The sequence below is a fragment of the Solanum verrucosum genome, unplaced genomic scaffold (genome assembly GCF_900185275.1).
Source record: "Solanum verrucosum unplaced genomic scaffold, falcon-dt-bn FXZP01000180.1, whole genome shotgun sequence".
Classification (NCBI taxonomy): Eukaryota; Viridiplantae; Streptophyta; class Magnoliopsida; order Solanales; family Solanaceae; genus Solanum; species Solanum verrucosum.
The window spans coordinates 1,790,247-1,815,111 of record NW_026020402.1 but is presented as its reverse complement, the minus strand read 5'-3'; the positions used below and the strand labels follow the sequence as shown (position 1 = coordinate 1,815,111).

The 24,865-nt window shown below is 32.1% G+C and overlaps 3 protein-coding genes and 2 non-coding genes across 5 annotated transcripts; all 5 read right to left on the bottom strand.

Annotated features, from left to right (window-relative positions):
* Positions 1–407: 407 nt before the first annotated feature.
* LOC125840279 (U6 spliceosomal RNA) lies at positions 408–509 on the bottom strand. Its single transcript, XR_007443727.1, has one exon. It is a non-coding gene; the product is annotated as a U6 spliceosomal RNA (small nuclear RNA).
* Positions 510–1,683: 1,174 nt separating this feature from the next.
* On the bottom strand, positions 1,684–3,811 carry LOC125840232 (pentatricopeptide repeat-containing protein DOT4, chloroplastic-like). The gene has a single exon (XM_049519206.1). The coding sequence runs from the start codon at positions 3,696–3,698 to the stop codon at positions 1,782–1,784; it is 1,917 nt and encodes a 638-aa protein (XP_049375163.1). The 5' UTR covers positions 3,699–3,811; the 3' UTR covers positions 1,684–1,781.
* Positions 3,812–8,759: 4,948 nt separating this feature from the next.
* LOC125840118 (uncharacterized) lies at positions 8,760–20,561 on the bottom strand. Its single transcript, XM_049519091.1, has 3 exons — positions 20,270–20,561; positions 8,962–9,398; positions 8,760–8,822 (listed from the first exon to the last, which is right to left on the bottom strand). Exons 1-3 carry the CDS (start codon positions 20,559–20,561, stop codon positions 8,760–8,762), a joined length of 792 nt encoding a protein of 263 aa, XP_049375048.1.
* A 983-nt stretch (positions 20,562–21,544) lies between these two features.
* On the bottom strand, positions 21,545–22,245 carry LOC125840264 (calmodulin-like protein 30). Its single transcript, XM_049519240.1, has one exon. The coding sequence runs from the start codon at positions 22,221–22,223 to the stop codon at positions 21,642–21,644; it is 582 nt and encodes a 193-aa protein (XP_049375197.1). The 5' UTR covers positions 22,224–22,245; the 3' UTR covers positions 21,545–21,641.
* Positions 22,246–23,931: 1,686 nt separating this feature from the next.
* On the bottom strand, positions 23,932–24,005 carry TRNAN-GUU (transfer RNA asparagine (anticodon GUU)). The gene has a single exon. It is a non-coding gene; the product is annotated as a tRNA-Asn (tRNA).
* Between the last annotated feature and the right edge of the window lie 860 nt (positions 24,006–24,865).

The following is a 24,865-nucleotide window of genomic DNA, read 5'->3' as shown; positions in this document are numbered from 1 at the left end:
ATACATGTGAGAATCTCCAACTAGTGAGGATCCAATAACTCTTGTTTTGCCTTTTTTTTTCTTTTTCTTTTTCTTCTATAAATACTCTATAAAAAAAGAGGTTAAGAGCATCCCATCAATTTCATTACTCCTATTTCTCTCATTTAATTCATCATTCAATATGTCTCAAACAAAGACTTTCCTTGCTATCTCTGTTCTTGCAATGATCTTCTCTAACATTATTGTGTCTATTGAGGGGAGAAACATCAAATTCGAGGACAAAAATTATTTGATGAAACCTAATGTTCATACAATTATGAAATCAAAAAGAGAGAGTAGAAAGCTGACAGAATTCACCGTTCAAAACAATGAGTATCCACCTGCCTCACCATCTCCTGGACATGTAGATGGTCATAGTCCGGGGATCGGTCACTAGCTATTATTTTATTATTGTAAATATTATCTTTGTGCAGGAATCATGCTAATGTTCTGTATTATTCCAACTTTATTGGATGTCCGGCCTTGAAGACGCATTATATTTTGTGTATGTACATATAAATGTAAGTTATGCATGTATTAATGTAAATTGTTTATGTTCAGGACCTTATTAGACAACAAAAAATGTTCAAAGGAGTAGTTTTCAGTTTGTCCCGAGGTGTGACGAGCTTGTACATGGAAGACATAATTATGTTAATAAAAGTTTGGTTTTTTACTAATTATTTCAAGTTTCTTAGATGAAATGGCAATACAATCCAACATGAATTTTGTGGTTTTTAACAAGTTATGTTTAATGTTGGAATTAGAGATCAATTACCTATTATAAGAAGAAATACTATATTTTTAAAACAGGCTAAATAGAAAAATACAATATTTAAACTGAAATGGAGAGATTAGTACATAAATCATAGTTACATATAACATGCCGATCAAACTTAATCCATCTGCAAAACTTTTCAGCACGGTTTCAGAATACAACAAATATATTTTCAGTAAAATAATGTCATCTTAGCTTGATTGTGCACTCTTAGCTCTACTTTCATGTCACTTCCATGCAAACGAGGGTGGATCTAGGAGCACAAGGTACTTGAACCCTCTCAACAAAAAATTATAGTACTTTTTATATATAAGGGAATTTATTTTATTTATTGATTTTGAATCTATTGAACACAATATTAAAAGTTAGTTCAGTGGGTTCAAAATTCATAGATTCTATGGTTCCAAGTTCAAATTTCAATCACTACATTAATTTTTATTTTCAAACCTTGTTAGTAAAAATCCTGCACTCTGGCAAATGGGACGGAGCGATTATGGGGCGAATTCCTGTGAAGACTTCAACCCCCGCCCCACATAATTGCACTTTTTTTTTGAAGATGTGTGAGTGTTTTATGATTGGAAGTTAGAATCTATTGTAGAACTAGTTTCCCTAAAAATATAACGTTTTCTTGGGTTTAAACTATATATATATATATACCACAAACTATTAACCGAAGATATTTTGTTCAATCTCACGTTTTTTCCGTAAAGAAGAAGATGACATAGTGCAACTATTTATGCACAATGCAGAAGGCAGCAAGCTAAGCTTAGTCAAGTGTTCATGGTAAATATAGTAAACACTTTCCAAGGATAGGCAAAATTTTAGCATATATAACTTACCTGAACCTTTAAAATATCAAGGACCTGAAGCAATTTCAACTAGTATGATATCAAAATCTTAAATTTAACTCAAAATGCTAAAACCTAAAATTAGAAATTTTGAATCTGGTGATGATTAAGGTAAAAGATTTAGATCTCTTTTTCTCTTCTCAATTTCCATCCACTACCCAGCTACAACCAGAACCCTTTACCAACCCCTTGGTTTCCATTAGTTTTCGCACGGCAAGGGCATCACTTATTCTTCCAGCTTTAGTATACAAATTTGAAAGTGTTACATAGTGTCCTGTATTTTCAGGCTCCAATTCAACTAAATTCTCCGAAGCAAGAACTCCAATGCTCACTTTTTGGTGTGCTAAGGCAGCAGCAAGTACAGAACCCCATATATGTTTGTTCGGCTGAACAGACATTTTTCCTATAAAATCTGTGGCATCTTCAAGCCGACCAGCTCGTGTTAGTAAATCAACAACACAAGTAAAGTGTTCCATTCTGGGGTTCAGTCCAAATTCCTCCACCATTCTGTGGAAAATATCTAACCCCTCATCAACAAGTCCTGAATGACTGCATGCTGAAAGCACTGAAGTGAATGTCAAAGCGTTTGGTTGAACGCCAGAATGGCTCATTTTTTCCAGGAGATGCAGGGCATCTTGGCCCAAACCATGCATTCCCAACCCACCAATTATTGTATTCCATGACACTATATCTTTATGAGCCACATGAGAAAATATACATAAAGCGTTTCCAATGCACCCACATTTTGAATACATGTGAATAAGTGCATTCCAAATGGGCGTGACATCCCAAAAACTACTTCGTAATATATAAGCATGAATTTGTTTCCCATATTTGACGTCACAAACAGGCAAAACAATTGAAAGTGTGGTGTCGTTAATCTTGATTCCTATAATCAGCATTTCCTTGAAATACTCCACCGCCAAGTCTTTAATCCCTAGTTCAGCAAAACCATGAATCATGGAATTCCAAGAAACAACGTCCGTTCTATCCATCAACTCAAAAACATGTCTTGCATCTTGAATCCTCCCACATTTAGCATACAAAGTCAGTAATGCAGGTCCAGAAGATCTGTGAAAAGCAAAAGGTGATTCTAGTTTAATCCCGTGTGCATGAATCTCCTGGGCACTCCTTAAATCCCCAATAAGCTGGCACGACGCAAGTACACTAGAGAGACAATCTAGGTCAGGCCAAACTTCTCTTCTATATATCATTTCCCTAAAAATATTCAATGCAATACCATGATTTCCAATTCTTGAATAGCCTGATATCAAAGTCGTCCACGATATTATACTTGGTTCTTTGATTAGCGCAAATATTTTCCTTGCCTCATCACATTGACCCATCCGACAATAAGCATCCATTACCGTGTTCAAAGTGACTGTATCTGGCAGACAACCTTCCTTACTCATATGCCTCAACATCTCAACAGCCAAATCAAGTAACTCATTACATACATATCCCGAAATAATCAAATTCCATGAAAGCAAATCTTTTTCTTGCATCAAATCAAATACCCGTTTAGCACTATGAATATCACAACATTTAGAGTACATATCAATTAAAGAATGACAAACTTGGAGATTCCATTCTACACCACACACAATTATATCTCTGTGCACTTGTAACCCAATACCCGAGCTCAAAAACTTAGCACAAACCCTCAGTACTAGAGGAAACACATACCCATCGGGTAAAATGTTGTCCAGTTTCATCTCCTTATAAGTATTTACACATTCTTTAATTAGGCGGTTACGTGAAAAATACGATATCATGGCGGTCCAGGCATACACATTTCTTTGAGACAATTTGACAAACAGGTTCTGGGCAGATTTAATATCGTCGCGTTCTGTATATACTTGTATCAATTTGGTGATGATGAATGGATTGTGGCTTTGACCATGTACGATGATTTGTTGATGGGTTTGTTTGCCTTGGTCTACTGATTTGGAATTGCTGCAGAGTTGAAGCAAATTGTTTATTTCGAATGTCAAGAATGGTGTTCCGGTGAATGCTGGCACAGACGAAAAATTCTTGTAGAAGCTCCATACTTTCATCTATATTTGCAAAACAGACCTCGAACAGCTACTGAATTCCTAATATATAGAGAGGAAAATTTTCATGGAGTTTTTGAAGAAGCTGACTCAGTCGTGATACCAATTAAAAAGCAAATAGTTAGGGTCCCTTTGACCATTCGATATGGTATCATGATACGGAATCATGATATGATATCATGAGGTGAAATTAAAGTTTTATTTGGACATGTTATATGAAATTTTTGTGTTGTATATTTTCTTATAAACATAAAAATCTCATAAGTTGTAAAACTATTAAAATAGTCTCAATTGTTTATTCAATCTTATCAAATAAATAAAAAATTATAAAAATTATTACAAAGTTATTTGTTCTCCACTTAAGTAATTGTTTCATCTAACTTTAATTTAATTAAAAAAAAAATTGAACATAAATTATAGTGTACTAGTCTTTAATATAATCCTCCCACATAATACAAATAATTTTTTTATGTTGAAATTGCATTTCTCGATCATGTGACCGAGAAGACGAACCAACATTGTTACTTTGAGCCATTTGTTGGTCAATATCATCCGCAACTATATTTTCATGCTCATAGACCATAAAAATTTCATCACTTTAACAATCGGTTGGTATGAGTTAAAGTGACTATATGTTGGTGAGAATAATAAATTTTATGTCGGTGAGAATAATAAATTTTAAAAAATAATGATATGATTATAAATTTTATTTACATATGAAATAAATAGTTAGTAGATATAAATGTGGGATTGTTTTAACAAAATATAAACTTGTGGGTCAATTTTTGTATTAAAAATACCTCAAATCATGATATGGAACATGTTTTTGGAGAATATGGAATCACATCTCATGATATGGAATCATGAGATGGAATCAGTGTAAAATCACATGTCCAAACGTTGATTTCATCTCACGATACCATATTGTGATATGGTATCGAATGGCCAAACGTCTACTTAGTGTCTGGATGCACGATTCGACACTTAAACTACTGCTCTAAAGTTTAATAAGCAGACACACATATTTTTCACGATAAATCTCACACGATTTAACACGAATCCAAACGTCTACTTATGTGATATATGGTATTTGTCAAATAGCATTGAGGCTACTTCTGAATATGTTGTTTTTGTAAGGAAAACATTTCACCATTGTCCATGAAGATGAAATTGGGCTAGGCGTATTTTGCCTTAATGGGCTCAAACTTGAGCACAACTTATCACCTTTTGTATTGGGAAATCCAATTCTCTTGTACACATGGTATGTGCACACGTATAGCCAATTTTAGGAAACTCCTTTAAGATATAGTCAAAAATTACAAATTTAGTTGCTTTAAAATCAATTCCACACACATGTGTTTGTTTGGCTTGCGAAGCCCAATTTTTTATTTTAGAATTAAAAAAAAAAATGTGGAGTCACGATTTGAAGCTTATAGGTTCTGAATTCTTATCATTTTAAGTTATTGAGTTCCAAATTGATAATTTGTAAATATACAAAAAATAAAATAAAAATTGAAGACAAATATTAAGTTAACCAAAACAATTGAATACAATCAAACTTGTAGCAACACTCTCCCTCCGTCCGTACAATCTAATGAATTAGCATCCAAGAGTGTGGCTTAGAGTTGATTTCGTTCCATCTTTCTAAATCTGGATGGATAGAGTTATCCGATACATGTGTTGTCCCGAATACCACAATTAAAAGATATACTTAACAAAATAGAGGGACAGATGAATCAGGTTGGATTTTGAGATGTTCAAACAAGATGACTAAAATATATATGGTCCGTGATGAAAATGAAAAGAATAGACAATGGCAATGGAGAAACATAAAATACTAGTGTGATGAAATTAAAGTAAATTTGTTTATTGCAAGAGGATATGCAGTTAACCACCTAATAAAAGGAGTCAATGTACAAAGACAAAAGCAGTGGGAGGGGTTTGACCAGCCGCTCCACGCCATGGATATAGGTGTTACTCTAATATTAAATACCATTAATTTCACTTTTGTCCAAAATAGTTCAGATTGGTAAACACTTAACTCCCTCTTTTCATTTTAATTTTACGACTTCACATATTTATTTAAAATAAATATTTATTAAATGAACTCTATTTATTATGTTATAGAAATTTAAATTTTACAACTACTAATACTTTAGTTATGTAGTTTTGAACACGAGGCAATATAGTTGTGGAAATCTAGTGAGTACAAGAAACCATTAAAATTATGAACATTTATTAGGTCCAGTTTGACTATAGATTTTAAAGTTGAATATTAAAATTGTGAATTTTGGAAATTGTATTTGGGCACTCATTTTATAACTTTAGTTTTTTTTAAAAATAAAAATAAAAATTTGTGAGTGAAAGAGAAATTTCTCTGTAAAATTGACTCATTGAAAATCCATTTTTCGAAATCATATCAAATTTGTTCCTGATCAAATAAATACTTAGAGAAAAAAATTTCAAAATTTATGTTCAAACGCTAGCTTTGTTGGGTATTTGCCCTAATTTCTTATCATAATTAGATTATTCTTTTCTTAAATGGAAATCACAAAGTTTCCATATTTGGCTAATCTTTTACTCGGTTCATCTCATTTTATATGTCATCCCTTTCTATAAACAGCTGGACCACAATATTTGTCATTTTATAAAATTTATGCATAAATTACCATATTTTGCCTACTATACCCTTGCTAGAATAGTTAATTAATCTTGTCATTTATTAATGGATCTGGCTCCCCTCCATTACCCATTCCTTCCATTTTGTCAAGTGCATGTCTAGATGAGAGACATGCGTCTTATTCAAAGTTTAAAGGTTAAAATTATATTATATTAGCAAATATCATAAGTCATAACCATAGTTAAGTCAACTAATTTTAGAAAACTACTCTCAAATTTGATAAGAATTACTATATATTCCATTCAAAATTTGATATTTATTAATATCATTGATTTCATCTTATATTTTACATTTAAATATTAAATTGAATGATATTTAAGGTGAGAATCAACTAAACAATTTTCTAAACTAGTAAGCTTTGTTCTTGAAATATTATACTATGTTGAGAAAAAAAAAAGTGAAGAATTATCAATATTGAAAAAAAATCATAAAATAAAAGAACATGAAATTTTTTTTAAAAAAAATAGACAGAAAGATTTTTAGAAATAAACGTGAAATACCAAAATTATTCTAAGGAGAAAATGTGACTATTGTGTTTGAAGGGGAAAAATATATGTTTTTTAAAAAAATATTCTTTTATCTTTTTTTTTTTAAAAGTGTTTAATGCAAATATTTTTGAAGATTATTATTTATCACATTAAATATAAATGTTTCATGTTCTACAATTTTAATTTTAAATATAAAAATATAAGATGAAATTGATGATATTAATAAATATCAAATTTTGTATGGAATATAGTGTAGTTCTTACCAAATTTGGAGAGTAGTTTTCTAAAATTAGTTGATTTAACTATGGTTGTGATATTAGTTAATATAATATAATCTTAACATTTAAACTTTAAATAAGACACATGTCTCTCATCTAGACATGCACTTGATGAAATGGAGGGAAGGGGTAATGGAGGGGAGCCGAATCCTTTATTAATAAAGTTGACTTAAGAAAACATTAAATAAGGGTAGAAGAGTAAAGTTACATCATTTCTTAATGCAAGTGCAAAGTAAAAATGTGACATATAAAATGGGACGGAGGGAGTATCTTGTAAGAAAATGTTTATGACTTTATAAATAGAGATTTATTCCTTCTAACTTGGTAGCATTCACAATGTAGTCCTATAGACTTTGAGAGTTTTGTGCAAGTAAAGAATTTGTGAGACTAACAATTGTGTAAACCTCTTTTTATTTCGAGTGAATTGTGTGAGATTATTTCTCTCGATAATGTGTACTCTCTTTTATATATAGTAAATAAATTATTCATCTCCTCTTGTGGACATAGATCGATTGACCAAACCACATTAAATATTTGTGTCTTTTAATATATTTCTCATGTGACTTCTTACTTATACTCTTTTGAGATTTACTTTATTAGTTTCCACATGATACCTAATTATTTTGATCCAAACAAACTTAACCCTTGTTTGTTGAGAGGGATGGGGGAGAGGAATGTTGGAGAATTTGAGATGAAGAGATGCTTTGATCCAAAGTATCAGTTTCGTAGCTAGTTCCTTTTTTGCATTAAAAGTAGTGCAATAAATTTGGTTCGCTTTCGTGGTCGTTATGAATTTGCTTCTCCCAATTAATAAATGTGTGTCTGTCAGTGTACAATTCAATCTACCAACGGAGTTTATGTTTTTGGTTCCCCAATGCACTAACTACTCTCTTATCTCTATCTACTCATAAATAAATGAATAGTAACTAAGATATTCAATTCATTCTTCACCTAAGCTTTTCACAAACTTTATCAGTTAATGTCTCCACGCTTAAATTTGAAATTATACTACTACTTAAATGGACAATTTGACCTCTTTACAAGAACAACCCTCCTCTGACCAGATATTATTCTTGTAGGAGTATGAAATTCTTAATAAAAAACTGAGAAAAATGTTAAAAATATCCCTAAACTTTGCGAAAAGTTAAGGATGCATTTCACTCATTTTACATGATCGTAAGTGTATTTAAGTTGATCAGTTACTCAAATAAAAGATTTTTTTAAGTTTGTCAATAATTTGAAAACGAAACCATTTTTATGACTAATAATTTACACTAAGTTTAAAAGTATTTTCTATACTTCTCTCTTTTCTAAATGAGGTGCAAAGTTCAAGTTGAACAAATAAAAATGTATAGAGTTGTGTGAAGACAACTTTGAGTAAGAGAAAGCATCAAAAATTGTGGCGTCGAAGGGAAGGACAATATATATATAATGGGGGCCAGGGCCCTATACAATGCTGAAGCTCTCAGATGTTGAACGGAATACTATCTCTATTGAAAAAACATAAACAATCTCTCATGACAAAATACAGCAAAAAACTTCTCAATTACTTGTACACTAAACACATTAATAACTAAAATTAGAAGCAAGTATCTAATACTGCCACTCGATACTAACGTTAATTAAAACGAAACTCCACATCTCTACTACTAGATCCTCCACCAGCCCCATTATATGGTTCCTGCAAATAAACAATGAGTACCATAGGAAAATAATTTGGAATGAAATGAACATCAAACATAGGATGATGTATATTAACAAAAAAAAAGAAAGAAAAAAGTGAGTAGTATTTCTCCTAATTTGGAATGAATAGTAGGTACCTGTGAATTGTTGGTTCGATGAACCATATCTTGATGAGCTACGTTTGACCTCTTTCCTAAGGAGCCTTGATTGTTGTTATCAACTTTTTTGTGAGATTTCTTAAGGCCTAAAAGTCCTTTCCACCTAGTAGAACTTTTAGGGGGCCTAGAGGAAAACACATCATCATCTTTATCTTCATGAAGAAGTTCATCTCTTAGAGTAGTTTTTTGAGATGAAGTTTCTTTGAAGGGCAACAATCTACCTTTGGAAAAAAGTTGGTCAGCAGTGATCATGGAATAATTAGTGACATTGAATTCAAAGTCAGAGGAAACAGGGGCATCCCTATAGTTCCTCATTATTTGAGATGAATCGACAAAATCATTAGAGAAGGAGATTCGAGGACTCATAGGAGTCCCAAAACCTTTGTGGTCCGCTGAGTTTTGGTTGTACATAATGTCTAAACCATGACATCGAGAGTGAGTGCTCTTCTACACCTACATAAGGTACTTCTGCTGACTGCATTTCCAACTAAATGTTAAATTAGTTTTTTTTTTTTATCCTAGTAAATATCTCACACCCAAAACTAGCTCACACGAAGGTTTATAACAAGTCCAAAGATCTCGATCCACACTGATGTGGGACTTTTTCATTGGAGCAATTTCTCTGCCCCTTTTATGTGGGTCTTGGACGGTGATATTCAATCGGTTCGGAGATAAAATCAATTGGACTTGCTCTAATATCATGTCAACTTAGGTTTTGAACTCGTTTTTTTATTTTTCATCTGGTATTTGATATTCAATACTCGCATTAAAGTCTGATTAAATTCGGATTCATGTTGAGAATAAAGGGCTCCCTATTTGTTTGGTAAAAAAGTCTTAATGAACACTTTATGATAAAATGGCTATTATGTTATTTATAATGAAAATATAAAATGAAAAGTATTTTTTCAGAATAGAATAGATAAAATAATTAAAAATTATGTTTTAGAGATTATAAAAGGTACTAGAGGATAAGAGAAAGTTGTTTGGTAAGCATTTTATTTTCAATTTTAAGATTATGAACTCAAATTACTAAGAAATCAATAAAGTGAGCGCTTTTATGAAGAGGTAAAATCAACTTTAAAATTATGAATTTAAATTATTAAGAAATCAACAAAGTGAATACTTCTACGGAGAGGTAAAAAACAATCATAAGTTAGAAGCGGCAAACTTGAGATTTCGACTGATGGGAGGCTTAAAGGCACGACCACTAAAATCATTGCCTTCGACCCAAAAGTTAAAAGGTTCAAATTTTATGCATTTTTCTTTCAGTTAGTTGAGGTTGTATAAGTTCATAAATTATGATTAATTACTTTCCATCGTTAATTTATTTCCCTCTACAATTCTGATATCATCATCTATACCATGTACTTTTCATATATTTTTCTTGTAATTCAACATTTAAATCTCGACTTAGTTTTTCAAAATACTCGATTAGTACATAGGCAATGTGAGATATCCTAAGGTTAAACTTATATCTTCAATCAAATAGAGTATAAATTTAATCTCAAATTCATTTCTGAATATTTCACCTTATTCCATTCAACTTAGTACCACTACTTTATTTCATCTAGTAGGTAGTTCCGAGCTAACACTATTCGCCATCCAATATGTACTTGAGATTAAGATAATGATTTCAGGATCATATGTGAGATTAAGATAATAATTCCAAAAAAAAATTTGATATTAATTTTATCCATATTTAATTTGAGAAATCAGCTAATCTCAAGATTATTTTATTTCATTAGTTATACTAAAATAATGAGATTACTATCTCATATAGAGGATGAAATAAAATAATCTCATAAAATATCCTTATTTATCTCATCCTGACCAACCTCTATCATTCTTTATCTTATTTGATTGATCCAAAAATCAGAGATAAGTTTCTTTTCCCTCATTAGCATACGAATATTATAAAATAAGCTAAGCTTGCCCTCTTATAAATAAAAATATGGTTTAGCTTTAACCCGAAAATTCCATGAAACAACCCATGACGGGGCAATAACTTGAAAAAATGAAGTAACTTATTGATAACATATTAAAATACACTCATATTGTAAACACTTTTTTTTTACTATATCAGACCTATTCAAAATTTAATTGTTTTTTTCTCTAAAGGTTCTTAATACTAAAATCATTGTACTAGTAAAATAATTAAATTATAATTTGATACTTTATTCAGATGAATCCAATGTATAAAATAAGATACGTATTATTTTTTCTAATACACTTTATCAAAACGAACGACCCCTTAAGTGTTAGCTACTCCTTATTCGTCCAATAAATTCGTAAAGGGACCCCTCCTCTCTACGTACCTCTGGTCGAAACAACTGTATATGTTTGTATTTATATTGTCAGGGGGAGCGGGGAGAGGGTCTTTTTCATTTTTGGTTCAAATAATATTCAAGGCTACGTCTTTTGACTATATGTTTGGGTTTCATATAATAACCTTTTTTACTATTCTATTTTGGCGTGACATATAATAGTCTGACGAATAAATCTTTGATAGAATCTGGAAGCCTATTTGTCAATTCATAATATATTAAATTAATCATAGTCCCATTTGTTGGACGCTTTCATTTTCTTGTCCTTTTGATACCCCTCTTCGAGTTTTATTATCAGATGGACAATATCGTTATATTTTGTGTTTCGTGCATTCCACACCTAAATTCCTTCTTTTTGGCCTATGGTGCTCCCATTTTTTATTTTTTATTTTTTAAAACGCCCATCCAGTGTGTAGTATATACTAGAGCTTCATGGGACAAGGAAATAATTGCATAATATGTAGAAAATCAGTCACATTTTCTTGGAATTTGCTCAGTCAAATTATTGTCTAGTTAGATCTCGACAAAATACATGAATTTAAAAATTAAGCGTAAATTATTAGTTTTATTTTTGAACTATTGACCGCCTTAAAAACACTTCTTTACTTGATTAATTGAACTTAAATACACCCCAATCTTGTAACATGAGTGAAATACACATCTAAATTCTCACCGAGTTTAGGAGTGTTTTCAACACTTCTCTCGTTTTTTTTAATAATAAAAACCTCATGTTCCTACAAGAGTTTGAGACCACTTGTTATGTCATGATGTGACAGATCAAGGTGTATCAGGGGTATATCTAAGATTAGTTAGTCAAGTAGAGGGGTGTTTTTAATTAAGACTGTAAATAATTCAGAGATAAAACTAATAATCTGCATCAAGTTCAGAGGTGTTTTGAATCCTCTCTCCAATAGAAATGACAGTTTTTAACCAGCAACATGGTATTAATAGTTCCTAATGAAAAACTTTTTTCCATTCCCAACGTGAGGAGAGTGTTAGAATTAGTTGAGTTGTACATTTTAAAAGCAGTTAGAAGGTTAAGTTAAGCTATTTAGTCAGCTAGAAGAATGAAGTATTAGGAAGTGATTAGTTTCTAGGTTTTAACCAAAATATTACTAGGTGATTCCTTTGTATTTGTTATAGCTTTTATGGACAGAGTTACGTAAAATCAATTGCTTTTGTGGTAAATGATAGATCTCTCATTAAATTAATCAAGATACGTGTAAACTAATCAGAACGCAACATTATGCGGGTATATGATGATAGACATGAACAGAATGCAATGACTACAGAAAATTCACATGGTAACCAAAATCAATTTGTAATGGATTATATAAAAAGTTAAAATGTGGGGTCAGGAAAACCAAAGATTGAAAAATGGAAGAAAGGTAGAAGCAGGGGTAAATTGTCAGTTTGCATTTGGTTGGCAATGAAGAAACCAAAACAATAGTGAGTCATTATATTAAAGGGGATGGGCCATTAGTTTGTAATGTTTTAAATGCTTTAAGCTAAGAGAAATAAAAGAGAGAGGGGGTTACATTCAAAGTGCAGTGAATGCAGCCACGTCGAAGCAGAGAAGGTGCAGTAAGTACTACTGAACTTGTATTTGACTTGGATTTGTATGTATTAACACTGAATGAGCTGGCTAATAATGATTTTCTTTTTCCACTTTGTGTTCGGCGTTCACATTAGAGCTCAAATTTAATCTGAATCGCACATTGCAGGGCTCATTCGGATATGACGCTTCCAACAAAATTTTCTTCATATTCAAGTTCGAATCCAATAACTATAGTTAAGGGTAAAGTGCTCCTACTAGTGCACCAAAACCCATGTTGGTGGATAATAATGATAATACTCAAGAGGGACCACGTTATCTACAATCTCTAAGTGCAACTCATTTGACCTATTAAACTAGCTCCCCTATATAACAGAGGCGGCATAACAAAGATTCTTTTTTAATATAAACGGTGTTGAGTAGTATTCACTTTGTCCTACTTAACGTGATATTGTTTGAATTGACATAAAAATATAACTTTTTTTAAAAAAATATTTAAAGAAGTGAACTCATAGACAAATCATTATGACAATATATATTAAAAATTTGAATTCCAGAATTGATGATCCACGGGACTTGAATATGACGATAGGTAATAGGAGGTTCAGTAGATAGAGTAAGAATAAGATGCAGTGCACTCCCAAAAGTTACAATAGGAGGAATCGGTGCATTGTATATGTTAGAAAGGTTGTACATTTAATTATTTTTGGTCATGGAAAGTTCTTTTATGTGTTGGTTTTAGTTGATCCTTATTTTTCTAAGATGTGTCATAGGTTTGAATTTTGATTCTTCCATGCAACCTTTTTCTTTTAACAAAGTAGATTCGAACCTAGGGCATGCACAGTTAACGCTTCAATTACGAATTTGATCAAAGTTAGTAGTTTTGGTCCAAATATTTTACTTTCTTCAATTACGAATTTGATCAAAGCTGGTAGTTTTGGTCCAAATATTTTACTTTCTTTCTTTTAGTTTGATTGACCTATTTTAGCTTGATACATAGTTTAAGAAAGTAAAAGAAATTTTGAAATGTCATTTAATGATATAGCTTTAAACATGTCATCTGAAAATTTGAAATTAAAGAATCCCTAAAAAAAGGAAAAATTCATTTTTTAAAATTGACTAAAAAAAAATTTAAAATATGTCAAACAAATTGAAACGGGTGGAGTATTTATATTAAAGTTCCATCGATTATATACAAATTATTAAGAGACTGATTTGACATTTCAAGCACACCTCATCCAATTCTAGGTGTTCAACGATCGTAAATCAATATAAAACCCAACTAAATGAGTTGGGGTCGAATCTCACAGGGAGCGATATGTGTTTCAAATTCAATTAGGAAGTATGAATGTGGTCAAGCACATTAGGAATAGAAATTATTGATTAAAAACATAATCAAGTAAAGGGGTGACACGAATGTCAGATGGGGGGTTTTTGGTTTTAGTTAACAACTAAAAGCAGTCAAGAAACAATAGGAATTAACAATAATGAGACAGATTCTTGGGATGTGATCGATTATAGGCAAATATAGACATATGGGTAATTGCAACTATTAATAAATAGTTAGATATTAGTGAGTAGACTGGACTATAAGGGAGGTAATTTTCTCTTGAACAATTACCCCGAATCAAGTGATTTCTCTCGAACATCAACAAGCATGCAAATTAAGAGCAACCCACACCTTAATCCATTCACTCTTTCGAGATAAATGTGTGGAATTGGGTTTATGATTTACTCTCTCGAGCTAAACCCAGATCAACCCAATACCCACAAACCATCAATCAAAAATCTTCGTTCTAAAACCTCTCTCTCGAGCAAGCCAAGAACACAAACATAGAACTGCATTTGCAACTACAATTCTTAAATTAAACCACAATTAATGATTAAACTCACTTTTAAATAGCATTTAAACTAATAATTAGCAATATCCATAAGTTAAATCAGCCCATAATCACATGATCACACCCCAAGAATTGGGGTTTTAGCTAGACATTATAAAAAGGTAAAACAATTACCAAATTGATTATCCATCAATTGGTAAGAGTGATTTCGTCTTTACAATGCTCCAATTTGATGAATCTCAAAGACCCACTTTCAATTTTTCAAGAGTGAATTTCTTCAATCCTTCAAAGCTAAAGAAAACTCTAGAGAAAACTGTCTCCAGATGATAGAACTTAATAAAAATGATCTCAAATGTCAAAAAAGATTTCTAAACTAAATGTTCAAAAACGTATTTATAGTCGCCAAAAATAAGCTACAAAAGCCCTTTTGGCGAAGTAAGTTGGGCTCGCCGATCCACTCGGCGAGCCGCCCTTTGGTCTCTTCCATCGCCCTTTCGCCTTGACATTCAGCATCCTCAAGGTATGTAACTATGGGCTATTTATCTTGGCTTCGTAGAACCACTCGATGATTCACCGACTGCTCCTTTTCGTCGCCAACTTGGTTCTTTCCTTCAAGGCTTGGCACACTGGAACTTTAGGTGGTCAGATGAGCCACTCGGCGACACGCTGAGTGCTCTTGGCAATCCTCTGGCTCGCCCATCTTCATTTCTTCAGCTTGTTTTGTTCCTTTTTGCCTATTAGTGTCCTTGCTTTGTTCCTCAATCCATATTCCTGAAATCAAGGATCTAACATCACCTATCGGCACAAAATAAGCATTTGAGGACACTAAATCTATATAAACAAATCCCTAAATGAGTCTAAATCTCGGACTCATCAGACAATTATTGAAAACATTGTTGAACTTGACATAAATTATTAATTTCGTCTCTGAACTATTGACAACTTCAAAACACAATTTTACTTGACTAACTAAACTTAGATACACCCTCGATAAGTGGGATCTCAAGCTCTTTGTAGGAACATGAGGCTCTTAATAAAAGGCGAGAGAAGTGTTGAAAACACTCCTAAACTTTGGAGAATTTTGAGGTGTATTTTACTCAAGTTGAAAGATTAGGTTGTATTTAAATTCAATTAGTCAAGTTCATAGATATTTTAAGACTATCAATAATTCAAAAATGAAACTAATAATTTACGCCGAATTTAGGAGTGTTTCTAATACTCTTCTCTTTAATTAAAACATAACAACTTTAAAAAACTCGAATCTCAAATTCATATAGTTCAAATTTTACCTCCGCCTTTTTTCGAACCCCCAACCTTCTAACAAGTAAAAAGTGCGCCCAAAAACGTAGACAAACATATTCTTCGAAATCCACAGGGTGTTTATAATACTAATAAGATTAAGTAACAGCTTTTGCAGAGATACTATGTAGCTTTTTGAACTTAGACATGATGAGTCAAAAGTAAAGTGGATTGACTAACACCTAAAGCTAATACGACTACGCTTCCATATATTTATATAAGATCACTAAAAAGCTACAAAAGTACACGATGGATTTACAACTCATGCAACTTCAGAGTTCCTCGAGCTATTCACCATTTATTCCATTCTCTATTGCAATAAAGTTTCGATGGAAAAATTTTGGTTTGTGTGCGAGGTAGATAGGAGCTAAAGAAATATTGCTCAATTTAGCATACTTTAGTAAGGGAATATTTGACCATTTTTAATGAGATAATTAGATTAATTGAGGGTTCTTGTTAAATTAAGAATATATTTGGATCAATTATTGAACCTAAGAACATATAAGAACTAAATAATTAATAAAGATATATTTGCTCGATTTTAAAGGCATATATGGACCCTTTTACGAAAGGAAAAAGAGTTAATTGGGGAACTTTTTTTTTTGGTTGAATTGTTGATCCTAGCTTCTATATTTGCTTAGTGGAATTTTTTTTGGGTAACTTAGAGAAATCTCACTAGTTTAGGAGCTAATTATTTAGATTCGTGTTGTTTACATATTATAAATCTTACTAGATTTTGGATTTCGGATACTATGTATTTGACGCGTCCAAATACGTTTAGACAAATGTATCTCAGATACATGGGTCAAAATTAAGTGTAATTTGTTTTAAATACACTATAATATAGTGAATTCATATGTATATGACTCCCTCACTCACCTCTCTCCCATCTCGCTTGTCACTCTCCTCTCTCGCTCGCCTCTCTCCCTGTATGTGATATCCCAGATACATATATTTAGTTACTAGATACATGTATCTAATGTGATTAGCATGTATCTGAGGGGATTCACATGCATATGAGGATCTCACTCGCCTTTCTCTTTCTCTAGCTTGCCTCTTTCCTTATTTTAGTGTATCAGGTAGCAAAAATACATGTATCTATGTGTGTCTGACTTGAAATCTGATATGAAATTATTAATTAGTAAGATAATATATGTTATTATTTCAAACTATATGTAGAATTAGTAAATATGATAGCAATATTTTATGTAATTAGATAGTTTTTTCAAAATTTTACTTCCACTTAATGTTTACTAGGAGCGTCAAAATAGACCGACATAGCCCAACCCAATCTCATCGGGTTGGAGAGCTTAACGATCTGGCCTTTCATATTGAAGGGCCAATACAATATTAACCCAAATTTGCCTGCGGCCAACCCTTAAATTTTGTTCTTTCGATAGAATTTATAAGATATTTTATTTTTGTAAATGGAGAAAACCTTGTAAATGATGTATGTGAATGAGGGCTCTACAAAATCAATAGTAAGAATATATAATAGTGGTTGGACGGATGAAGCAGAATTTACTCGGGCACTTATAATAACTATAAATAATAGAGCAACTTTCACATATAGCAAACACAAAATTCATATTTTTATGCTATAGCAAAGTTTGCATAATTGTGCTCCATAGCAAACATATATATGTATAATTCGCTATACATTTACAAAAAAAATCGTTGTATAATTCGCTATACATATACAAAGAAAGCAGTTGTATAATTCGCTATACATATACAAAAGAAAGCAGTTGTATACAAAAGATCAATTGTATAATCTGTGCATGTATAAAACGAGAAAGAGAGAAAGCCAAAAGAAAACTGGGCAGAGAAATAATTATATTGTATAATTATAAGTGTATAGGACGAAGATATATGTATTTGCATGTGTATATACAATTTTCTCTCGCTTTATACAAACAGAAGCACAATTTATACATTTCATTTCTGAATGTATAAGTGAGAGAGGCGAGGGTGGCGAGCGAGATCTGGGAGAGGGGAGAGAGGGGAACGAAAATATATGTATATATACAATTTTCTCTCGCTTTATACAAACACAAACACATTTTATACATTTGTGTTTGTATAAAAGAGAGAGAGGCGAGCGAGACTGCCACCAAACGAGAGTGGCGAGCGAGATTCCACCAGGGAGAGTGGCAAAAATAGCAATAGTTTGCTATAGGGTACAATTAAATCAAAGTATATTTATAGTATTTAATTTGAATTAATATTTTGCTATTATATATAATTTTCCCTAAATAATATCATAAAATACAATTAACAACTTGCACATATAGCAAACACAAAATTCATATTTGTATGTTATAGCAAAGTTTGCATAATTGCGCTTCATAGCAAACATGCTATGACTAGGCTATTTCGCTATACATATATACAAAAGAAGCAATTGTATAAGTCGCTAGCTCCTCTTCAAATTTGTATAATTTCGCTGACAGACCATTTGTATAAATTGTCGTCAGCCTCTCGTTTGTATAAATCGTTGAGAGTATCTCAATTTAATTTTATGTGTTTGTATATCTGTATAAAATTTGAATTTGTATACAATTGAATCGAAATAAAACATTTGAATATCAAATATTGTTCTCTCTCTCGCTTTATAAAAACATAAATTATACATTGTATTTTGTATAATTTGTGTTTGTATAAAGCGAGAAAGGCAAAAGAGAACTGGATAGGGAAATATTTGTATTGTATAATTATAAGTGTATAGGACGAAGATATATGTATTTGCATGTGTACATACAATTTTCTCTCGCTTTATACAAACAGAAACACAATTTATACATTTCTGTTTGTATAAAGCGAGAGAGGCGAGCGACAGAGGGAGAGTGGCGAGCGAGAGTTTGAGGGAGAGAGGCGACTGACAAACAGTTTGCTACAGGACACAATTAAATCAAAGTGTGGTTATACCATTTAATTTGAATTAATAATTTGCCATTATGTACAATTTTCCCTTTTTTAAAAGTATATGTCAAGTCAAATATGAACGGATGAAGCAAAAATCACTCGGGCTGATCATTTCGTTTCATTTAGTGGAGATGTGCAACCCCAATATCTAGGCCCACTTTGGAAGATTTACAGAAATAGGCACTTTCGATGTCACTATTTAAGTTTTGTAATCATTAAGAAAAGTTTGTGAAAAATACATTAGCGACCAACATTAAGTAGCGAAATCCTTAAGAATGGATTTCAAATTGGTGGCCAAAACTTGTTTTGCTATAAAAATCGTAAGGATTTCTATACGACACTTGGTTATTTTGATCATAAATTTTGATGGAATTCAAATTGATGAGCAACTTGTTTTATCATGAGTACTAACAAATTACTAGGATTTGTATATAAACCCATATGATTCGTCCTTAATTTATAAGTGAGTTTGGGTGTGTGTAGTGGTGATTTTAAAGTTTAAATTCATCTACTTATATTAGTACTATTTTTAAGCGTGACATCTATTATACACTTACTATGACTTTTACTAAAGTAATACTGTAAGGGGTCGTTTGGTTTGAAAATGAGTTATGATGGGATAAGTTATGTTGGGATAAGTTATGTTGGGATTAGTTATGATGGGATAAGTTGTGTTGGGATTATTTTTTATTGAGTGTTTGGTTTGTTGTATTCAAAATAATAAATTTTAAGAACAATTTATTTGTTTACAAAAATGCCCTTCATTAATGTAAAAAGTGATATAACAAAAGGGTTGAAAGAGACATTTTTGTCATTTACCTATTTTATCCCGGGATAAGTTATCCCGGGATTACTATACCACCCAAGGAGAGGGATAACTTATCCCGGTACTAATTATTAATCCCGGGATAAGTTATCCCGAACTTGCCAACCAAACAACAAAATAAGCGGTACTATAATTTAATCCCGGGACTATTTGTTACTATACCTCACACCAAACGAGCCCTAATAGTAAAATCATTATACTATTACACTTACTATTATGCGACAATATCAACCGTCCAAGCTCTCATGGTTAATTGGTAATTGCAATAATTATCAGTTAATGAATTATTATTAGCCACACTTTATTGATGTAAATAACGAAAATAAAGGAGTTCTTGGTTAGGAAAAACTTTACCTTTGATAAGTCTACACGGCAAAGACTCAAAAGAGGTTTGATTGATTAACAAGTGGATTTCCATACATAAAGAAAAAGGCAACAACATGACAACCAAAGTCCCCTCAGGGCCCTCAGATTGTGGGTTCAAATCAGCAAGGGAGCCACCCGTACGTACTTTAACTTTGATGGATTTTCATGTGCAAGCGTTGTTGGGCATACTTGACCAGTTTCTCTACTTCTTTCTTGTTATCAATGAATCCTGTATGATCAGCATCAGCATCCTTCATGACTCGACGAGCCTTCCATGAGCTGAACCACATGTGTAGACTCTCAAGTGCTTCTGTTAATTCTTCAGGGCTAATACGCTTGTCATGATTCATGTCGAATTGCTTAATCCACACCTTGAATTCTTGTACTGACATATCCCTATCGGGCTGCTGCACTGGAAGCTCGAAACAACTCATTATAGCCATTTGTTTAGTTAGTTAACAAAGAGAAAATTGAACTTGTAGAGAATGTGTATGTTAGGCTGTTAAATTTGCACTAACTTTACAAGTGCTAGAGAATCTTTCTAGCATTATAAAATTTGATGGGCATCTTTTACTTTTGGACTTTTGTTCAAAACGAATTGATTCATTAATTCACACTAATAATATATATGAATTGTTTTTTTCATTTGTGGATTTGAAATGATGCTGATTCTAGCAATTTTATTCCATTTCTAATAGTAAGAAGTAAAATAAAAATGAAAATGACACAAAGATTCTTGAATAGAATCCCATTTTACCACAATTAGTGCAGCATCTTAGAATCAAGTCCTGCTTATCCATCCTTTCAAGATGAGTCTATTAACAAATTAAATTGGCCAGCTTTAATTGAATGAAGCGGAAAGATTATTGATCAATTCATTTCCTCGACTAACGTGGGACTCTAGCATCCAATGAACGCCAAGCGTGGACATTTCGAGTGTAGCAGCATAATACATGGGGGTCCGTCATTGGGTAAATTGAGAATACACAGATTGGTCATGTGAAGAAATGAACTTCAACCCTAAAGGTTAGATCATGGCTCTTCTCGCTGGCATCACATTCATGTACAGAGGCTCAATAAACCATGCATGGTTGCATATCTGTTTCATATATATATATAATGAATACAAAGGGAATATTGGTAAGGGGAATAGGTAACCTAGTACAACACAAATTAAGTCCTACAAGTACACGGACTATGAGTCCTAGTAATTCATATACTTTAATTTGGTACACCTTCAACCAGAATCACTGTGTTTTTGGTTGCTCACAAGCCTAATATACTGGAAAATGAGTTATCACAGTTCTGTGTCAGAACAAAATCGAAATATTACATAAGTTATTATATCTAGTGCTACAATTGTAACACTATATATTTCTTGGAAGTTTTTTTTTAAAAAATTTAATCAGCATAACAAACTCAAATATAGAAAATAGGATACTTTATTGCAGTAAGAAAACGGATCGAGACTATATATATCTGCAGCTATTGTATGACATTGTTTTCGTGTACTTGGACAACTTTCATACAAGCTTCATGGTACGCGTCATCATGGTCACAAATTCATCCATGTCTATAAGTCCATCCCCATTAGCATCAACACTTCTAACCATTTTCTTGCAACTCGCTAAGCTACATTTTTCTCCCAACATTCGCTGAACTTGCAACAATTCCTCTGCACTAATTTTCCCATTGCCATCCAAATCAAACGCCTTGAAAGCGCTTTTAATATCAGTCGAATTCACACCACCTTCGAGACTCTGCACTCTCATGAACTCCTCAAAGTTAATGAATCCGTCCCCATTAGTATCTGCAGCCTGAAATGCATCATCAACTTCATAAGATTTTGTATTTCCCCCACCGCTGCTCATCATCTTCATCGCTGATTTATGTTCCTCTTTAGAGATTTTTCCATCTTTGTTTGTGTCAAATTTGTCAAACACTCTTTTCATTTCCTCCAATTTTGGACTGAAATGAACCAAAGACGTTGTGCTTGGCGTTTGCTTTAACTTTGAGAGGTGAAGTGATCGCTTAGATTTCGACATCGACTTTCTAAAACTTTCGTAACGAAAATAGAGAAAACTTGAAGTAGTACTATTCGACATGTTATATGGTGAATTAATGTTGATGTTAAAATTTGTAAGACTAACTGTGAATATATATAGCTCTAAAAATTAGATACATTAACTTTCTTTGTGCAATACAAGAGCGCACTCAGATATATCTATGGGCCAGAAAGCTTTTGATGTTCTTTAATTTATTCCCAATTCACCATACAATATGACCAAAATCCTCTTTTCATTAAGAAACAACACGTAACTGTTCATAAAAAGTGAGATTAGTAATCTGAAAAATATAAGACAACTACTAAAAGTGAATATATAGTACTAGTGTACTATATAGCTTGGGCATAAATTCTACTACTAGCAAACTTCAATTTTACTACTGGGCATTTAAAGAATAAAAAGATAACACCACTCCTTTCCTTGATGCCAATATCAACTAAACTTCCAATTTCCAAATTATCCTTTTTATCAGCCGGCCATAAAGTATTTCACAGGCAAAAGATGCATTTCTGAATTAAGGCGTAATTGATATAAGGACATGTCCCCCCGTAAAGTTGGAGCTATGTCATGTCCTGTCTAATCAATTTTCTTAAATACTTTTTCGATTTACTTCTACCTCTCCTAAAACCATCCATGTATTGCGGTATCCATGCCTGTCCTCTTTACATATCTGAAGTATCTTAACCTCGATTTCCATATCTTGTGCTCCACTAAAGTTACTCCCACATTATCTCAGATATTCTCAGATTCCAACTATTGTCTTTCCTAGCTAATATGCTCACACATTCACCGCGACATCCTCATTTCTGCAACTTTCATCTTTTGAAAGTGAGAGTTTTTGATTAGCCAACACTCCGCCTCATATAATTACAAAGAACTGGGCTAACCATCACTCTATAGAACTTTCCTTTAATTTATGGTGGCACCTTTCTATCACATAAGACTCCGGATGCGAGCTTCTATTTCATCAACCTAATTGCACCAATAAGATAGGTCAGTTGCGGAGCCAGAAATTTCACAAAGAGTGTCCAGAAATAGCATAACAAAAACTATTTTCAAAAAGTAGAACTAGTGAGATTCAAACACACAGGCACTTCCTCATTCTAAGGAGGTGAAACCACTGGGCTATAATAGCTTGTTATGTTAAGGGTGTCTAAAATATGTTACTTAATCGTTTCGTGTATCATTTTACTTGTATATACAATATTTTTTCCCGACAAAGGGTGTCCAATTGGACACCCTGACCACCACATGTGGTTACACCATTGAGATAGGTGACATCCCCTTCAATCTCTCATAGATCCAAGTTACTTGAAACTTTCTTCCTTTTGGATGTCGTGTGTATCAAGTCTCACTTTCATTTTAGCCACATGTATGTTATGGAACCTACAATCTTATATATGGTTGCTACGTTTTAAGTGTTGGAAATCATTTTTAAGTGCTAAAATTGATTTTATAAATAAACAGTTATGTGTTTAGATAAAAAGCTAAAACGAAAAAATAAGTAGAAAATGTATTTAATCAAAAGTGTTGATAAATGTTCTTTTGTTAAAATGACTAACAATATCTTTTAAAAAAAATTTATCCAAAAATATTATTTTGAAATAAAGGAGGAACGATGGATATAATTTTTTATTTTGTTTTTGGAAAGAGTGCTTTGAGAATTAAAATTAAAATAAATATTAAAGATAAAATAGTTTTTTTTTTTTTAAAGAAATTGGTCGAAACAAAAAGGGTAAAAATAGCACGCTAGAAGGAGGGCTTGAACCTCCGACCTTGTGGTTAACAGCCACACGCTCTAACCAACTGAGCTATTCCAGCTGTTAACCTAAATATACATGATAACTAATAAGTCTAATCCTTTTTTGAGGCCACCAAATCAGGAGCGAAACATTATCTCCAACTTTAATCTAATATCAAAATTATATTTCTGGGGAAAAAATTGGTTATTAATGTTTGAAGGTAGGGTTTAAATAGTTTATGAAATATTGTCCAAAGCATTTTTTTTTCTTTTATCATTTATATTTATAAAAAAATTAAGAATGTCTAGATTCCATCAAATATTTAATAAATTTTGACAAAGAATGAAAGTGCCTATTTTGAAAAACTTAAAAAGATAAAAAAAAATGTTCAGGTACTCACTATCCCTAATTACTTGTCCATTTTTTAATTGACACGTCTGTTAAGAAAACAATTATTGACATAGTCAATTGTCCATTTTATGTCTATTAATTATGAAGTGGATAAATTAAAAACTTAGATTTTCAAGAAGTACTATCTTTTTCAAAGTAATTAATTGAGGGTATAATAGGTTAAAAAATTGTCATTTCTTGATTTATCAAAATGGACAATAATTAGGACAACTAAAAAAAGCGAAGTGAACAAGTAATTAGGGACAGAGAGAGTATTACTATTTAGTGGGCTATTAAGGAACCTTTTTTTTTCATTTTCTTTTTTCTTCTGGACAAATTAAATGTTTGCTATTTCATTCACGATTTTATTTACAATCAATTTTTTGGTTTAATGTACATTTGTTATAACGACATTTCACTATAGTGATCTGATTTTTCATATTATATTTTAGTTTTTTTTATAACAACATTCTACCGCTACAATAAAAATATCTTTTAGCGGCAATAAATATACAAATTAACAAAGAATGATAAGACTTTTACCGGCAT

Excerpts from the sequence above, each read along its gene's own strand:
- LOC125840232 (XM_049519206.1), bottom strand. The coding sequence starts at position 3,698 with ATGAAAGTATGGAGCTTCTACAAGAATTTTTCGTCTGTGCCAGCATTC.
- LOC125840264 (XM_049519240.1), bottom strand. The coding sequence starts at position 22,223 with ATGTCGAATAGTACTACTTCAAGTTTTCTCTATTTTCGTTACGAAAGT.
- LOC125840118 (XM_049519091.1), bottom strand. The coding sequence starts at position 20,561 with ATGGCTATAATGAGTTGTTTCGAGCTTCCAGTGCAGCAGCCCGATAGG. Across the intron at positions 9,399-20,269 it reads GCACATGAAAATCCATCAAA|ACATTATGTACAACCAAAAC; the intron begins GTTAAAGTACGT and ends GTCATGGTTTAG. Across the intron at positions 8,823-8,961 it reads ATCGAACCAACAATTCACAG|GAACCATATAATGGGGCTGG; the intron begins GTACCTACTATT and ends GTTTATTTGCAG.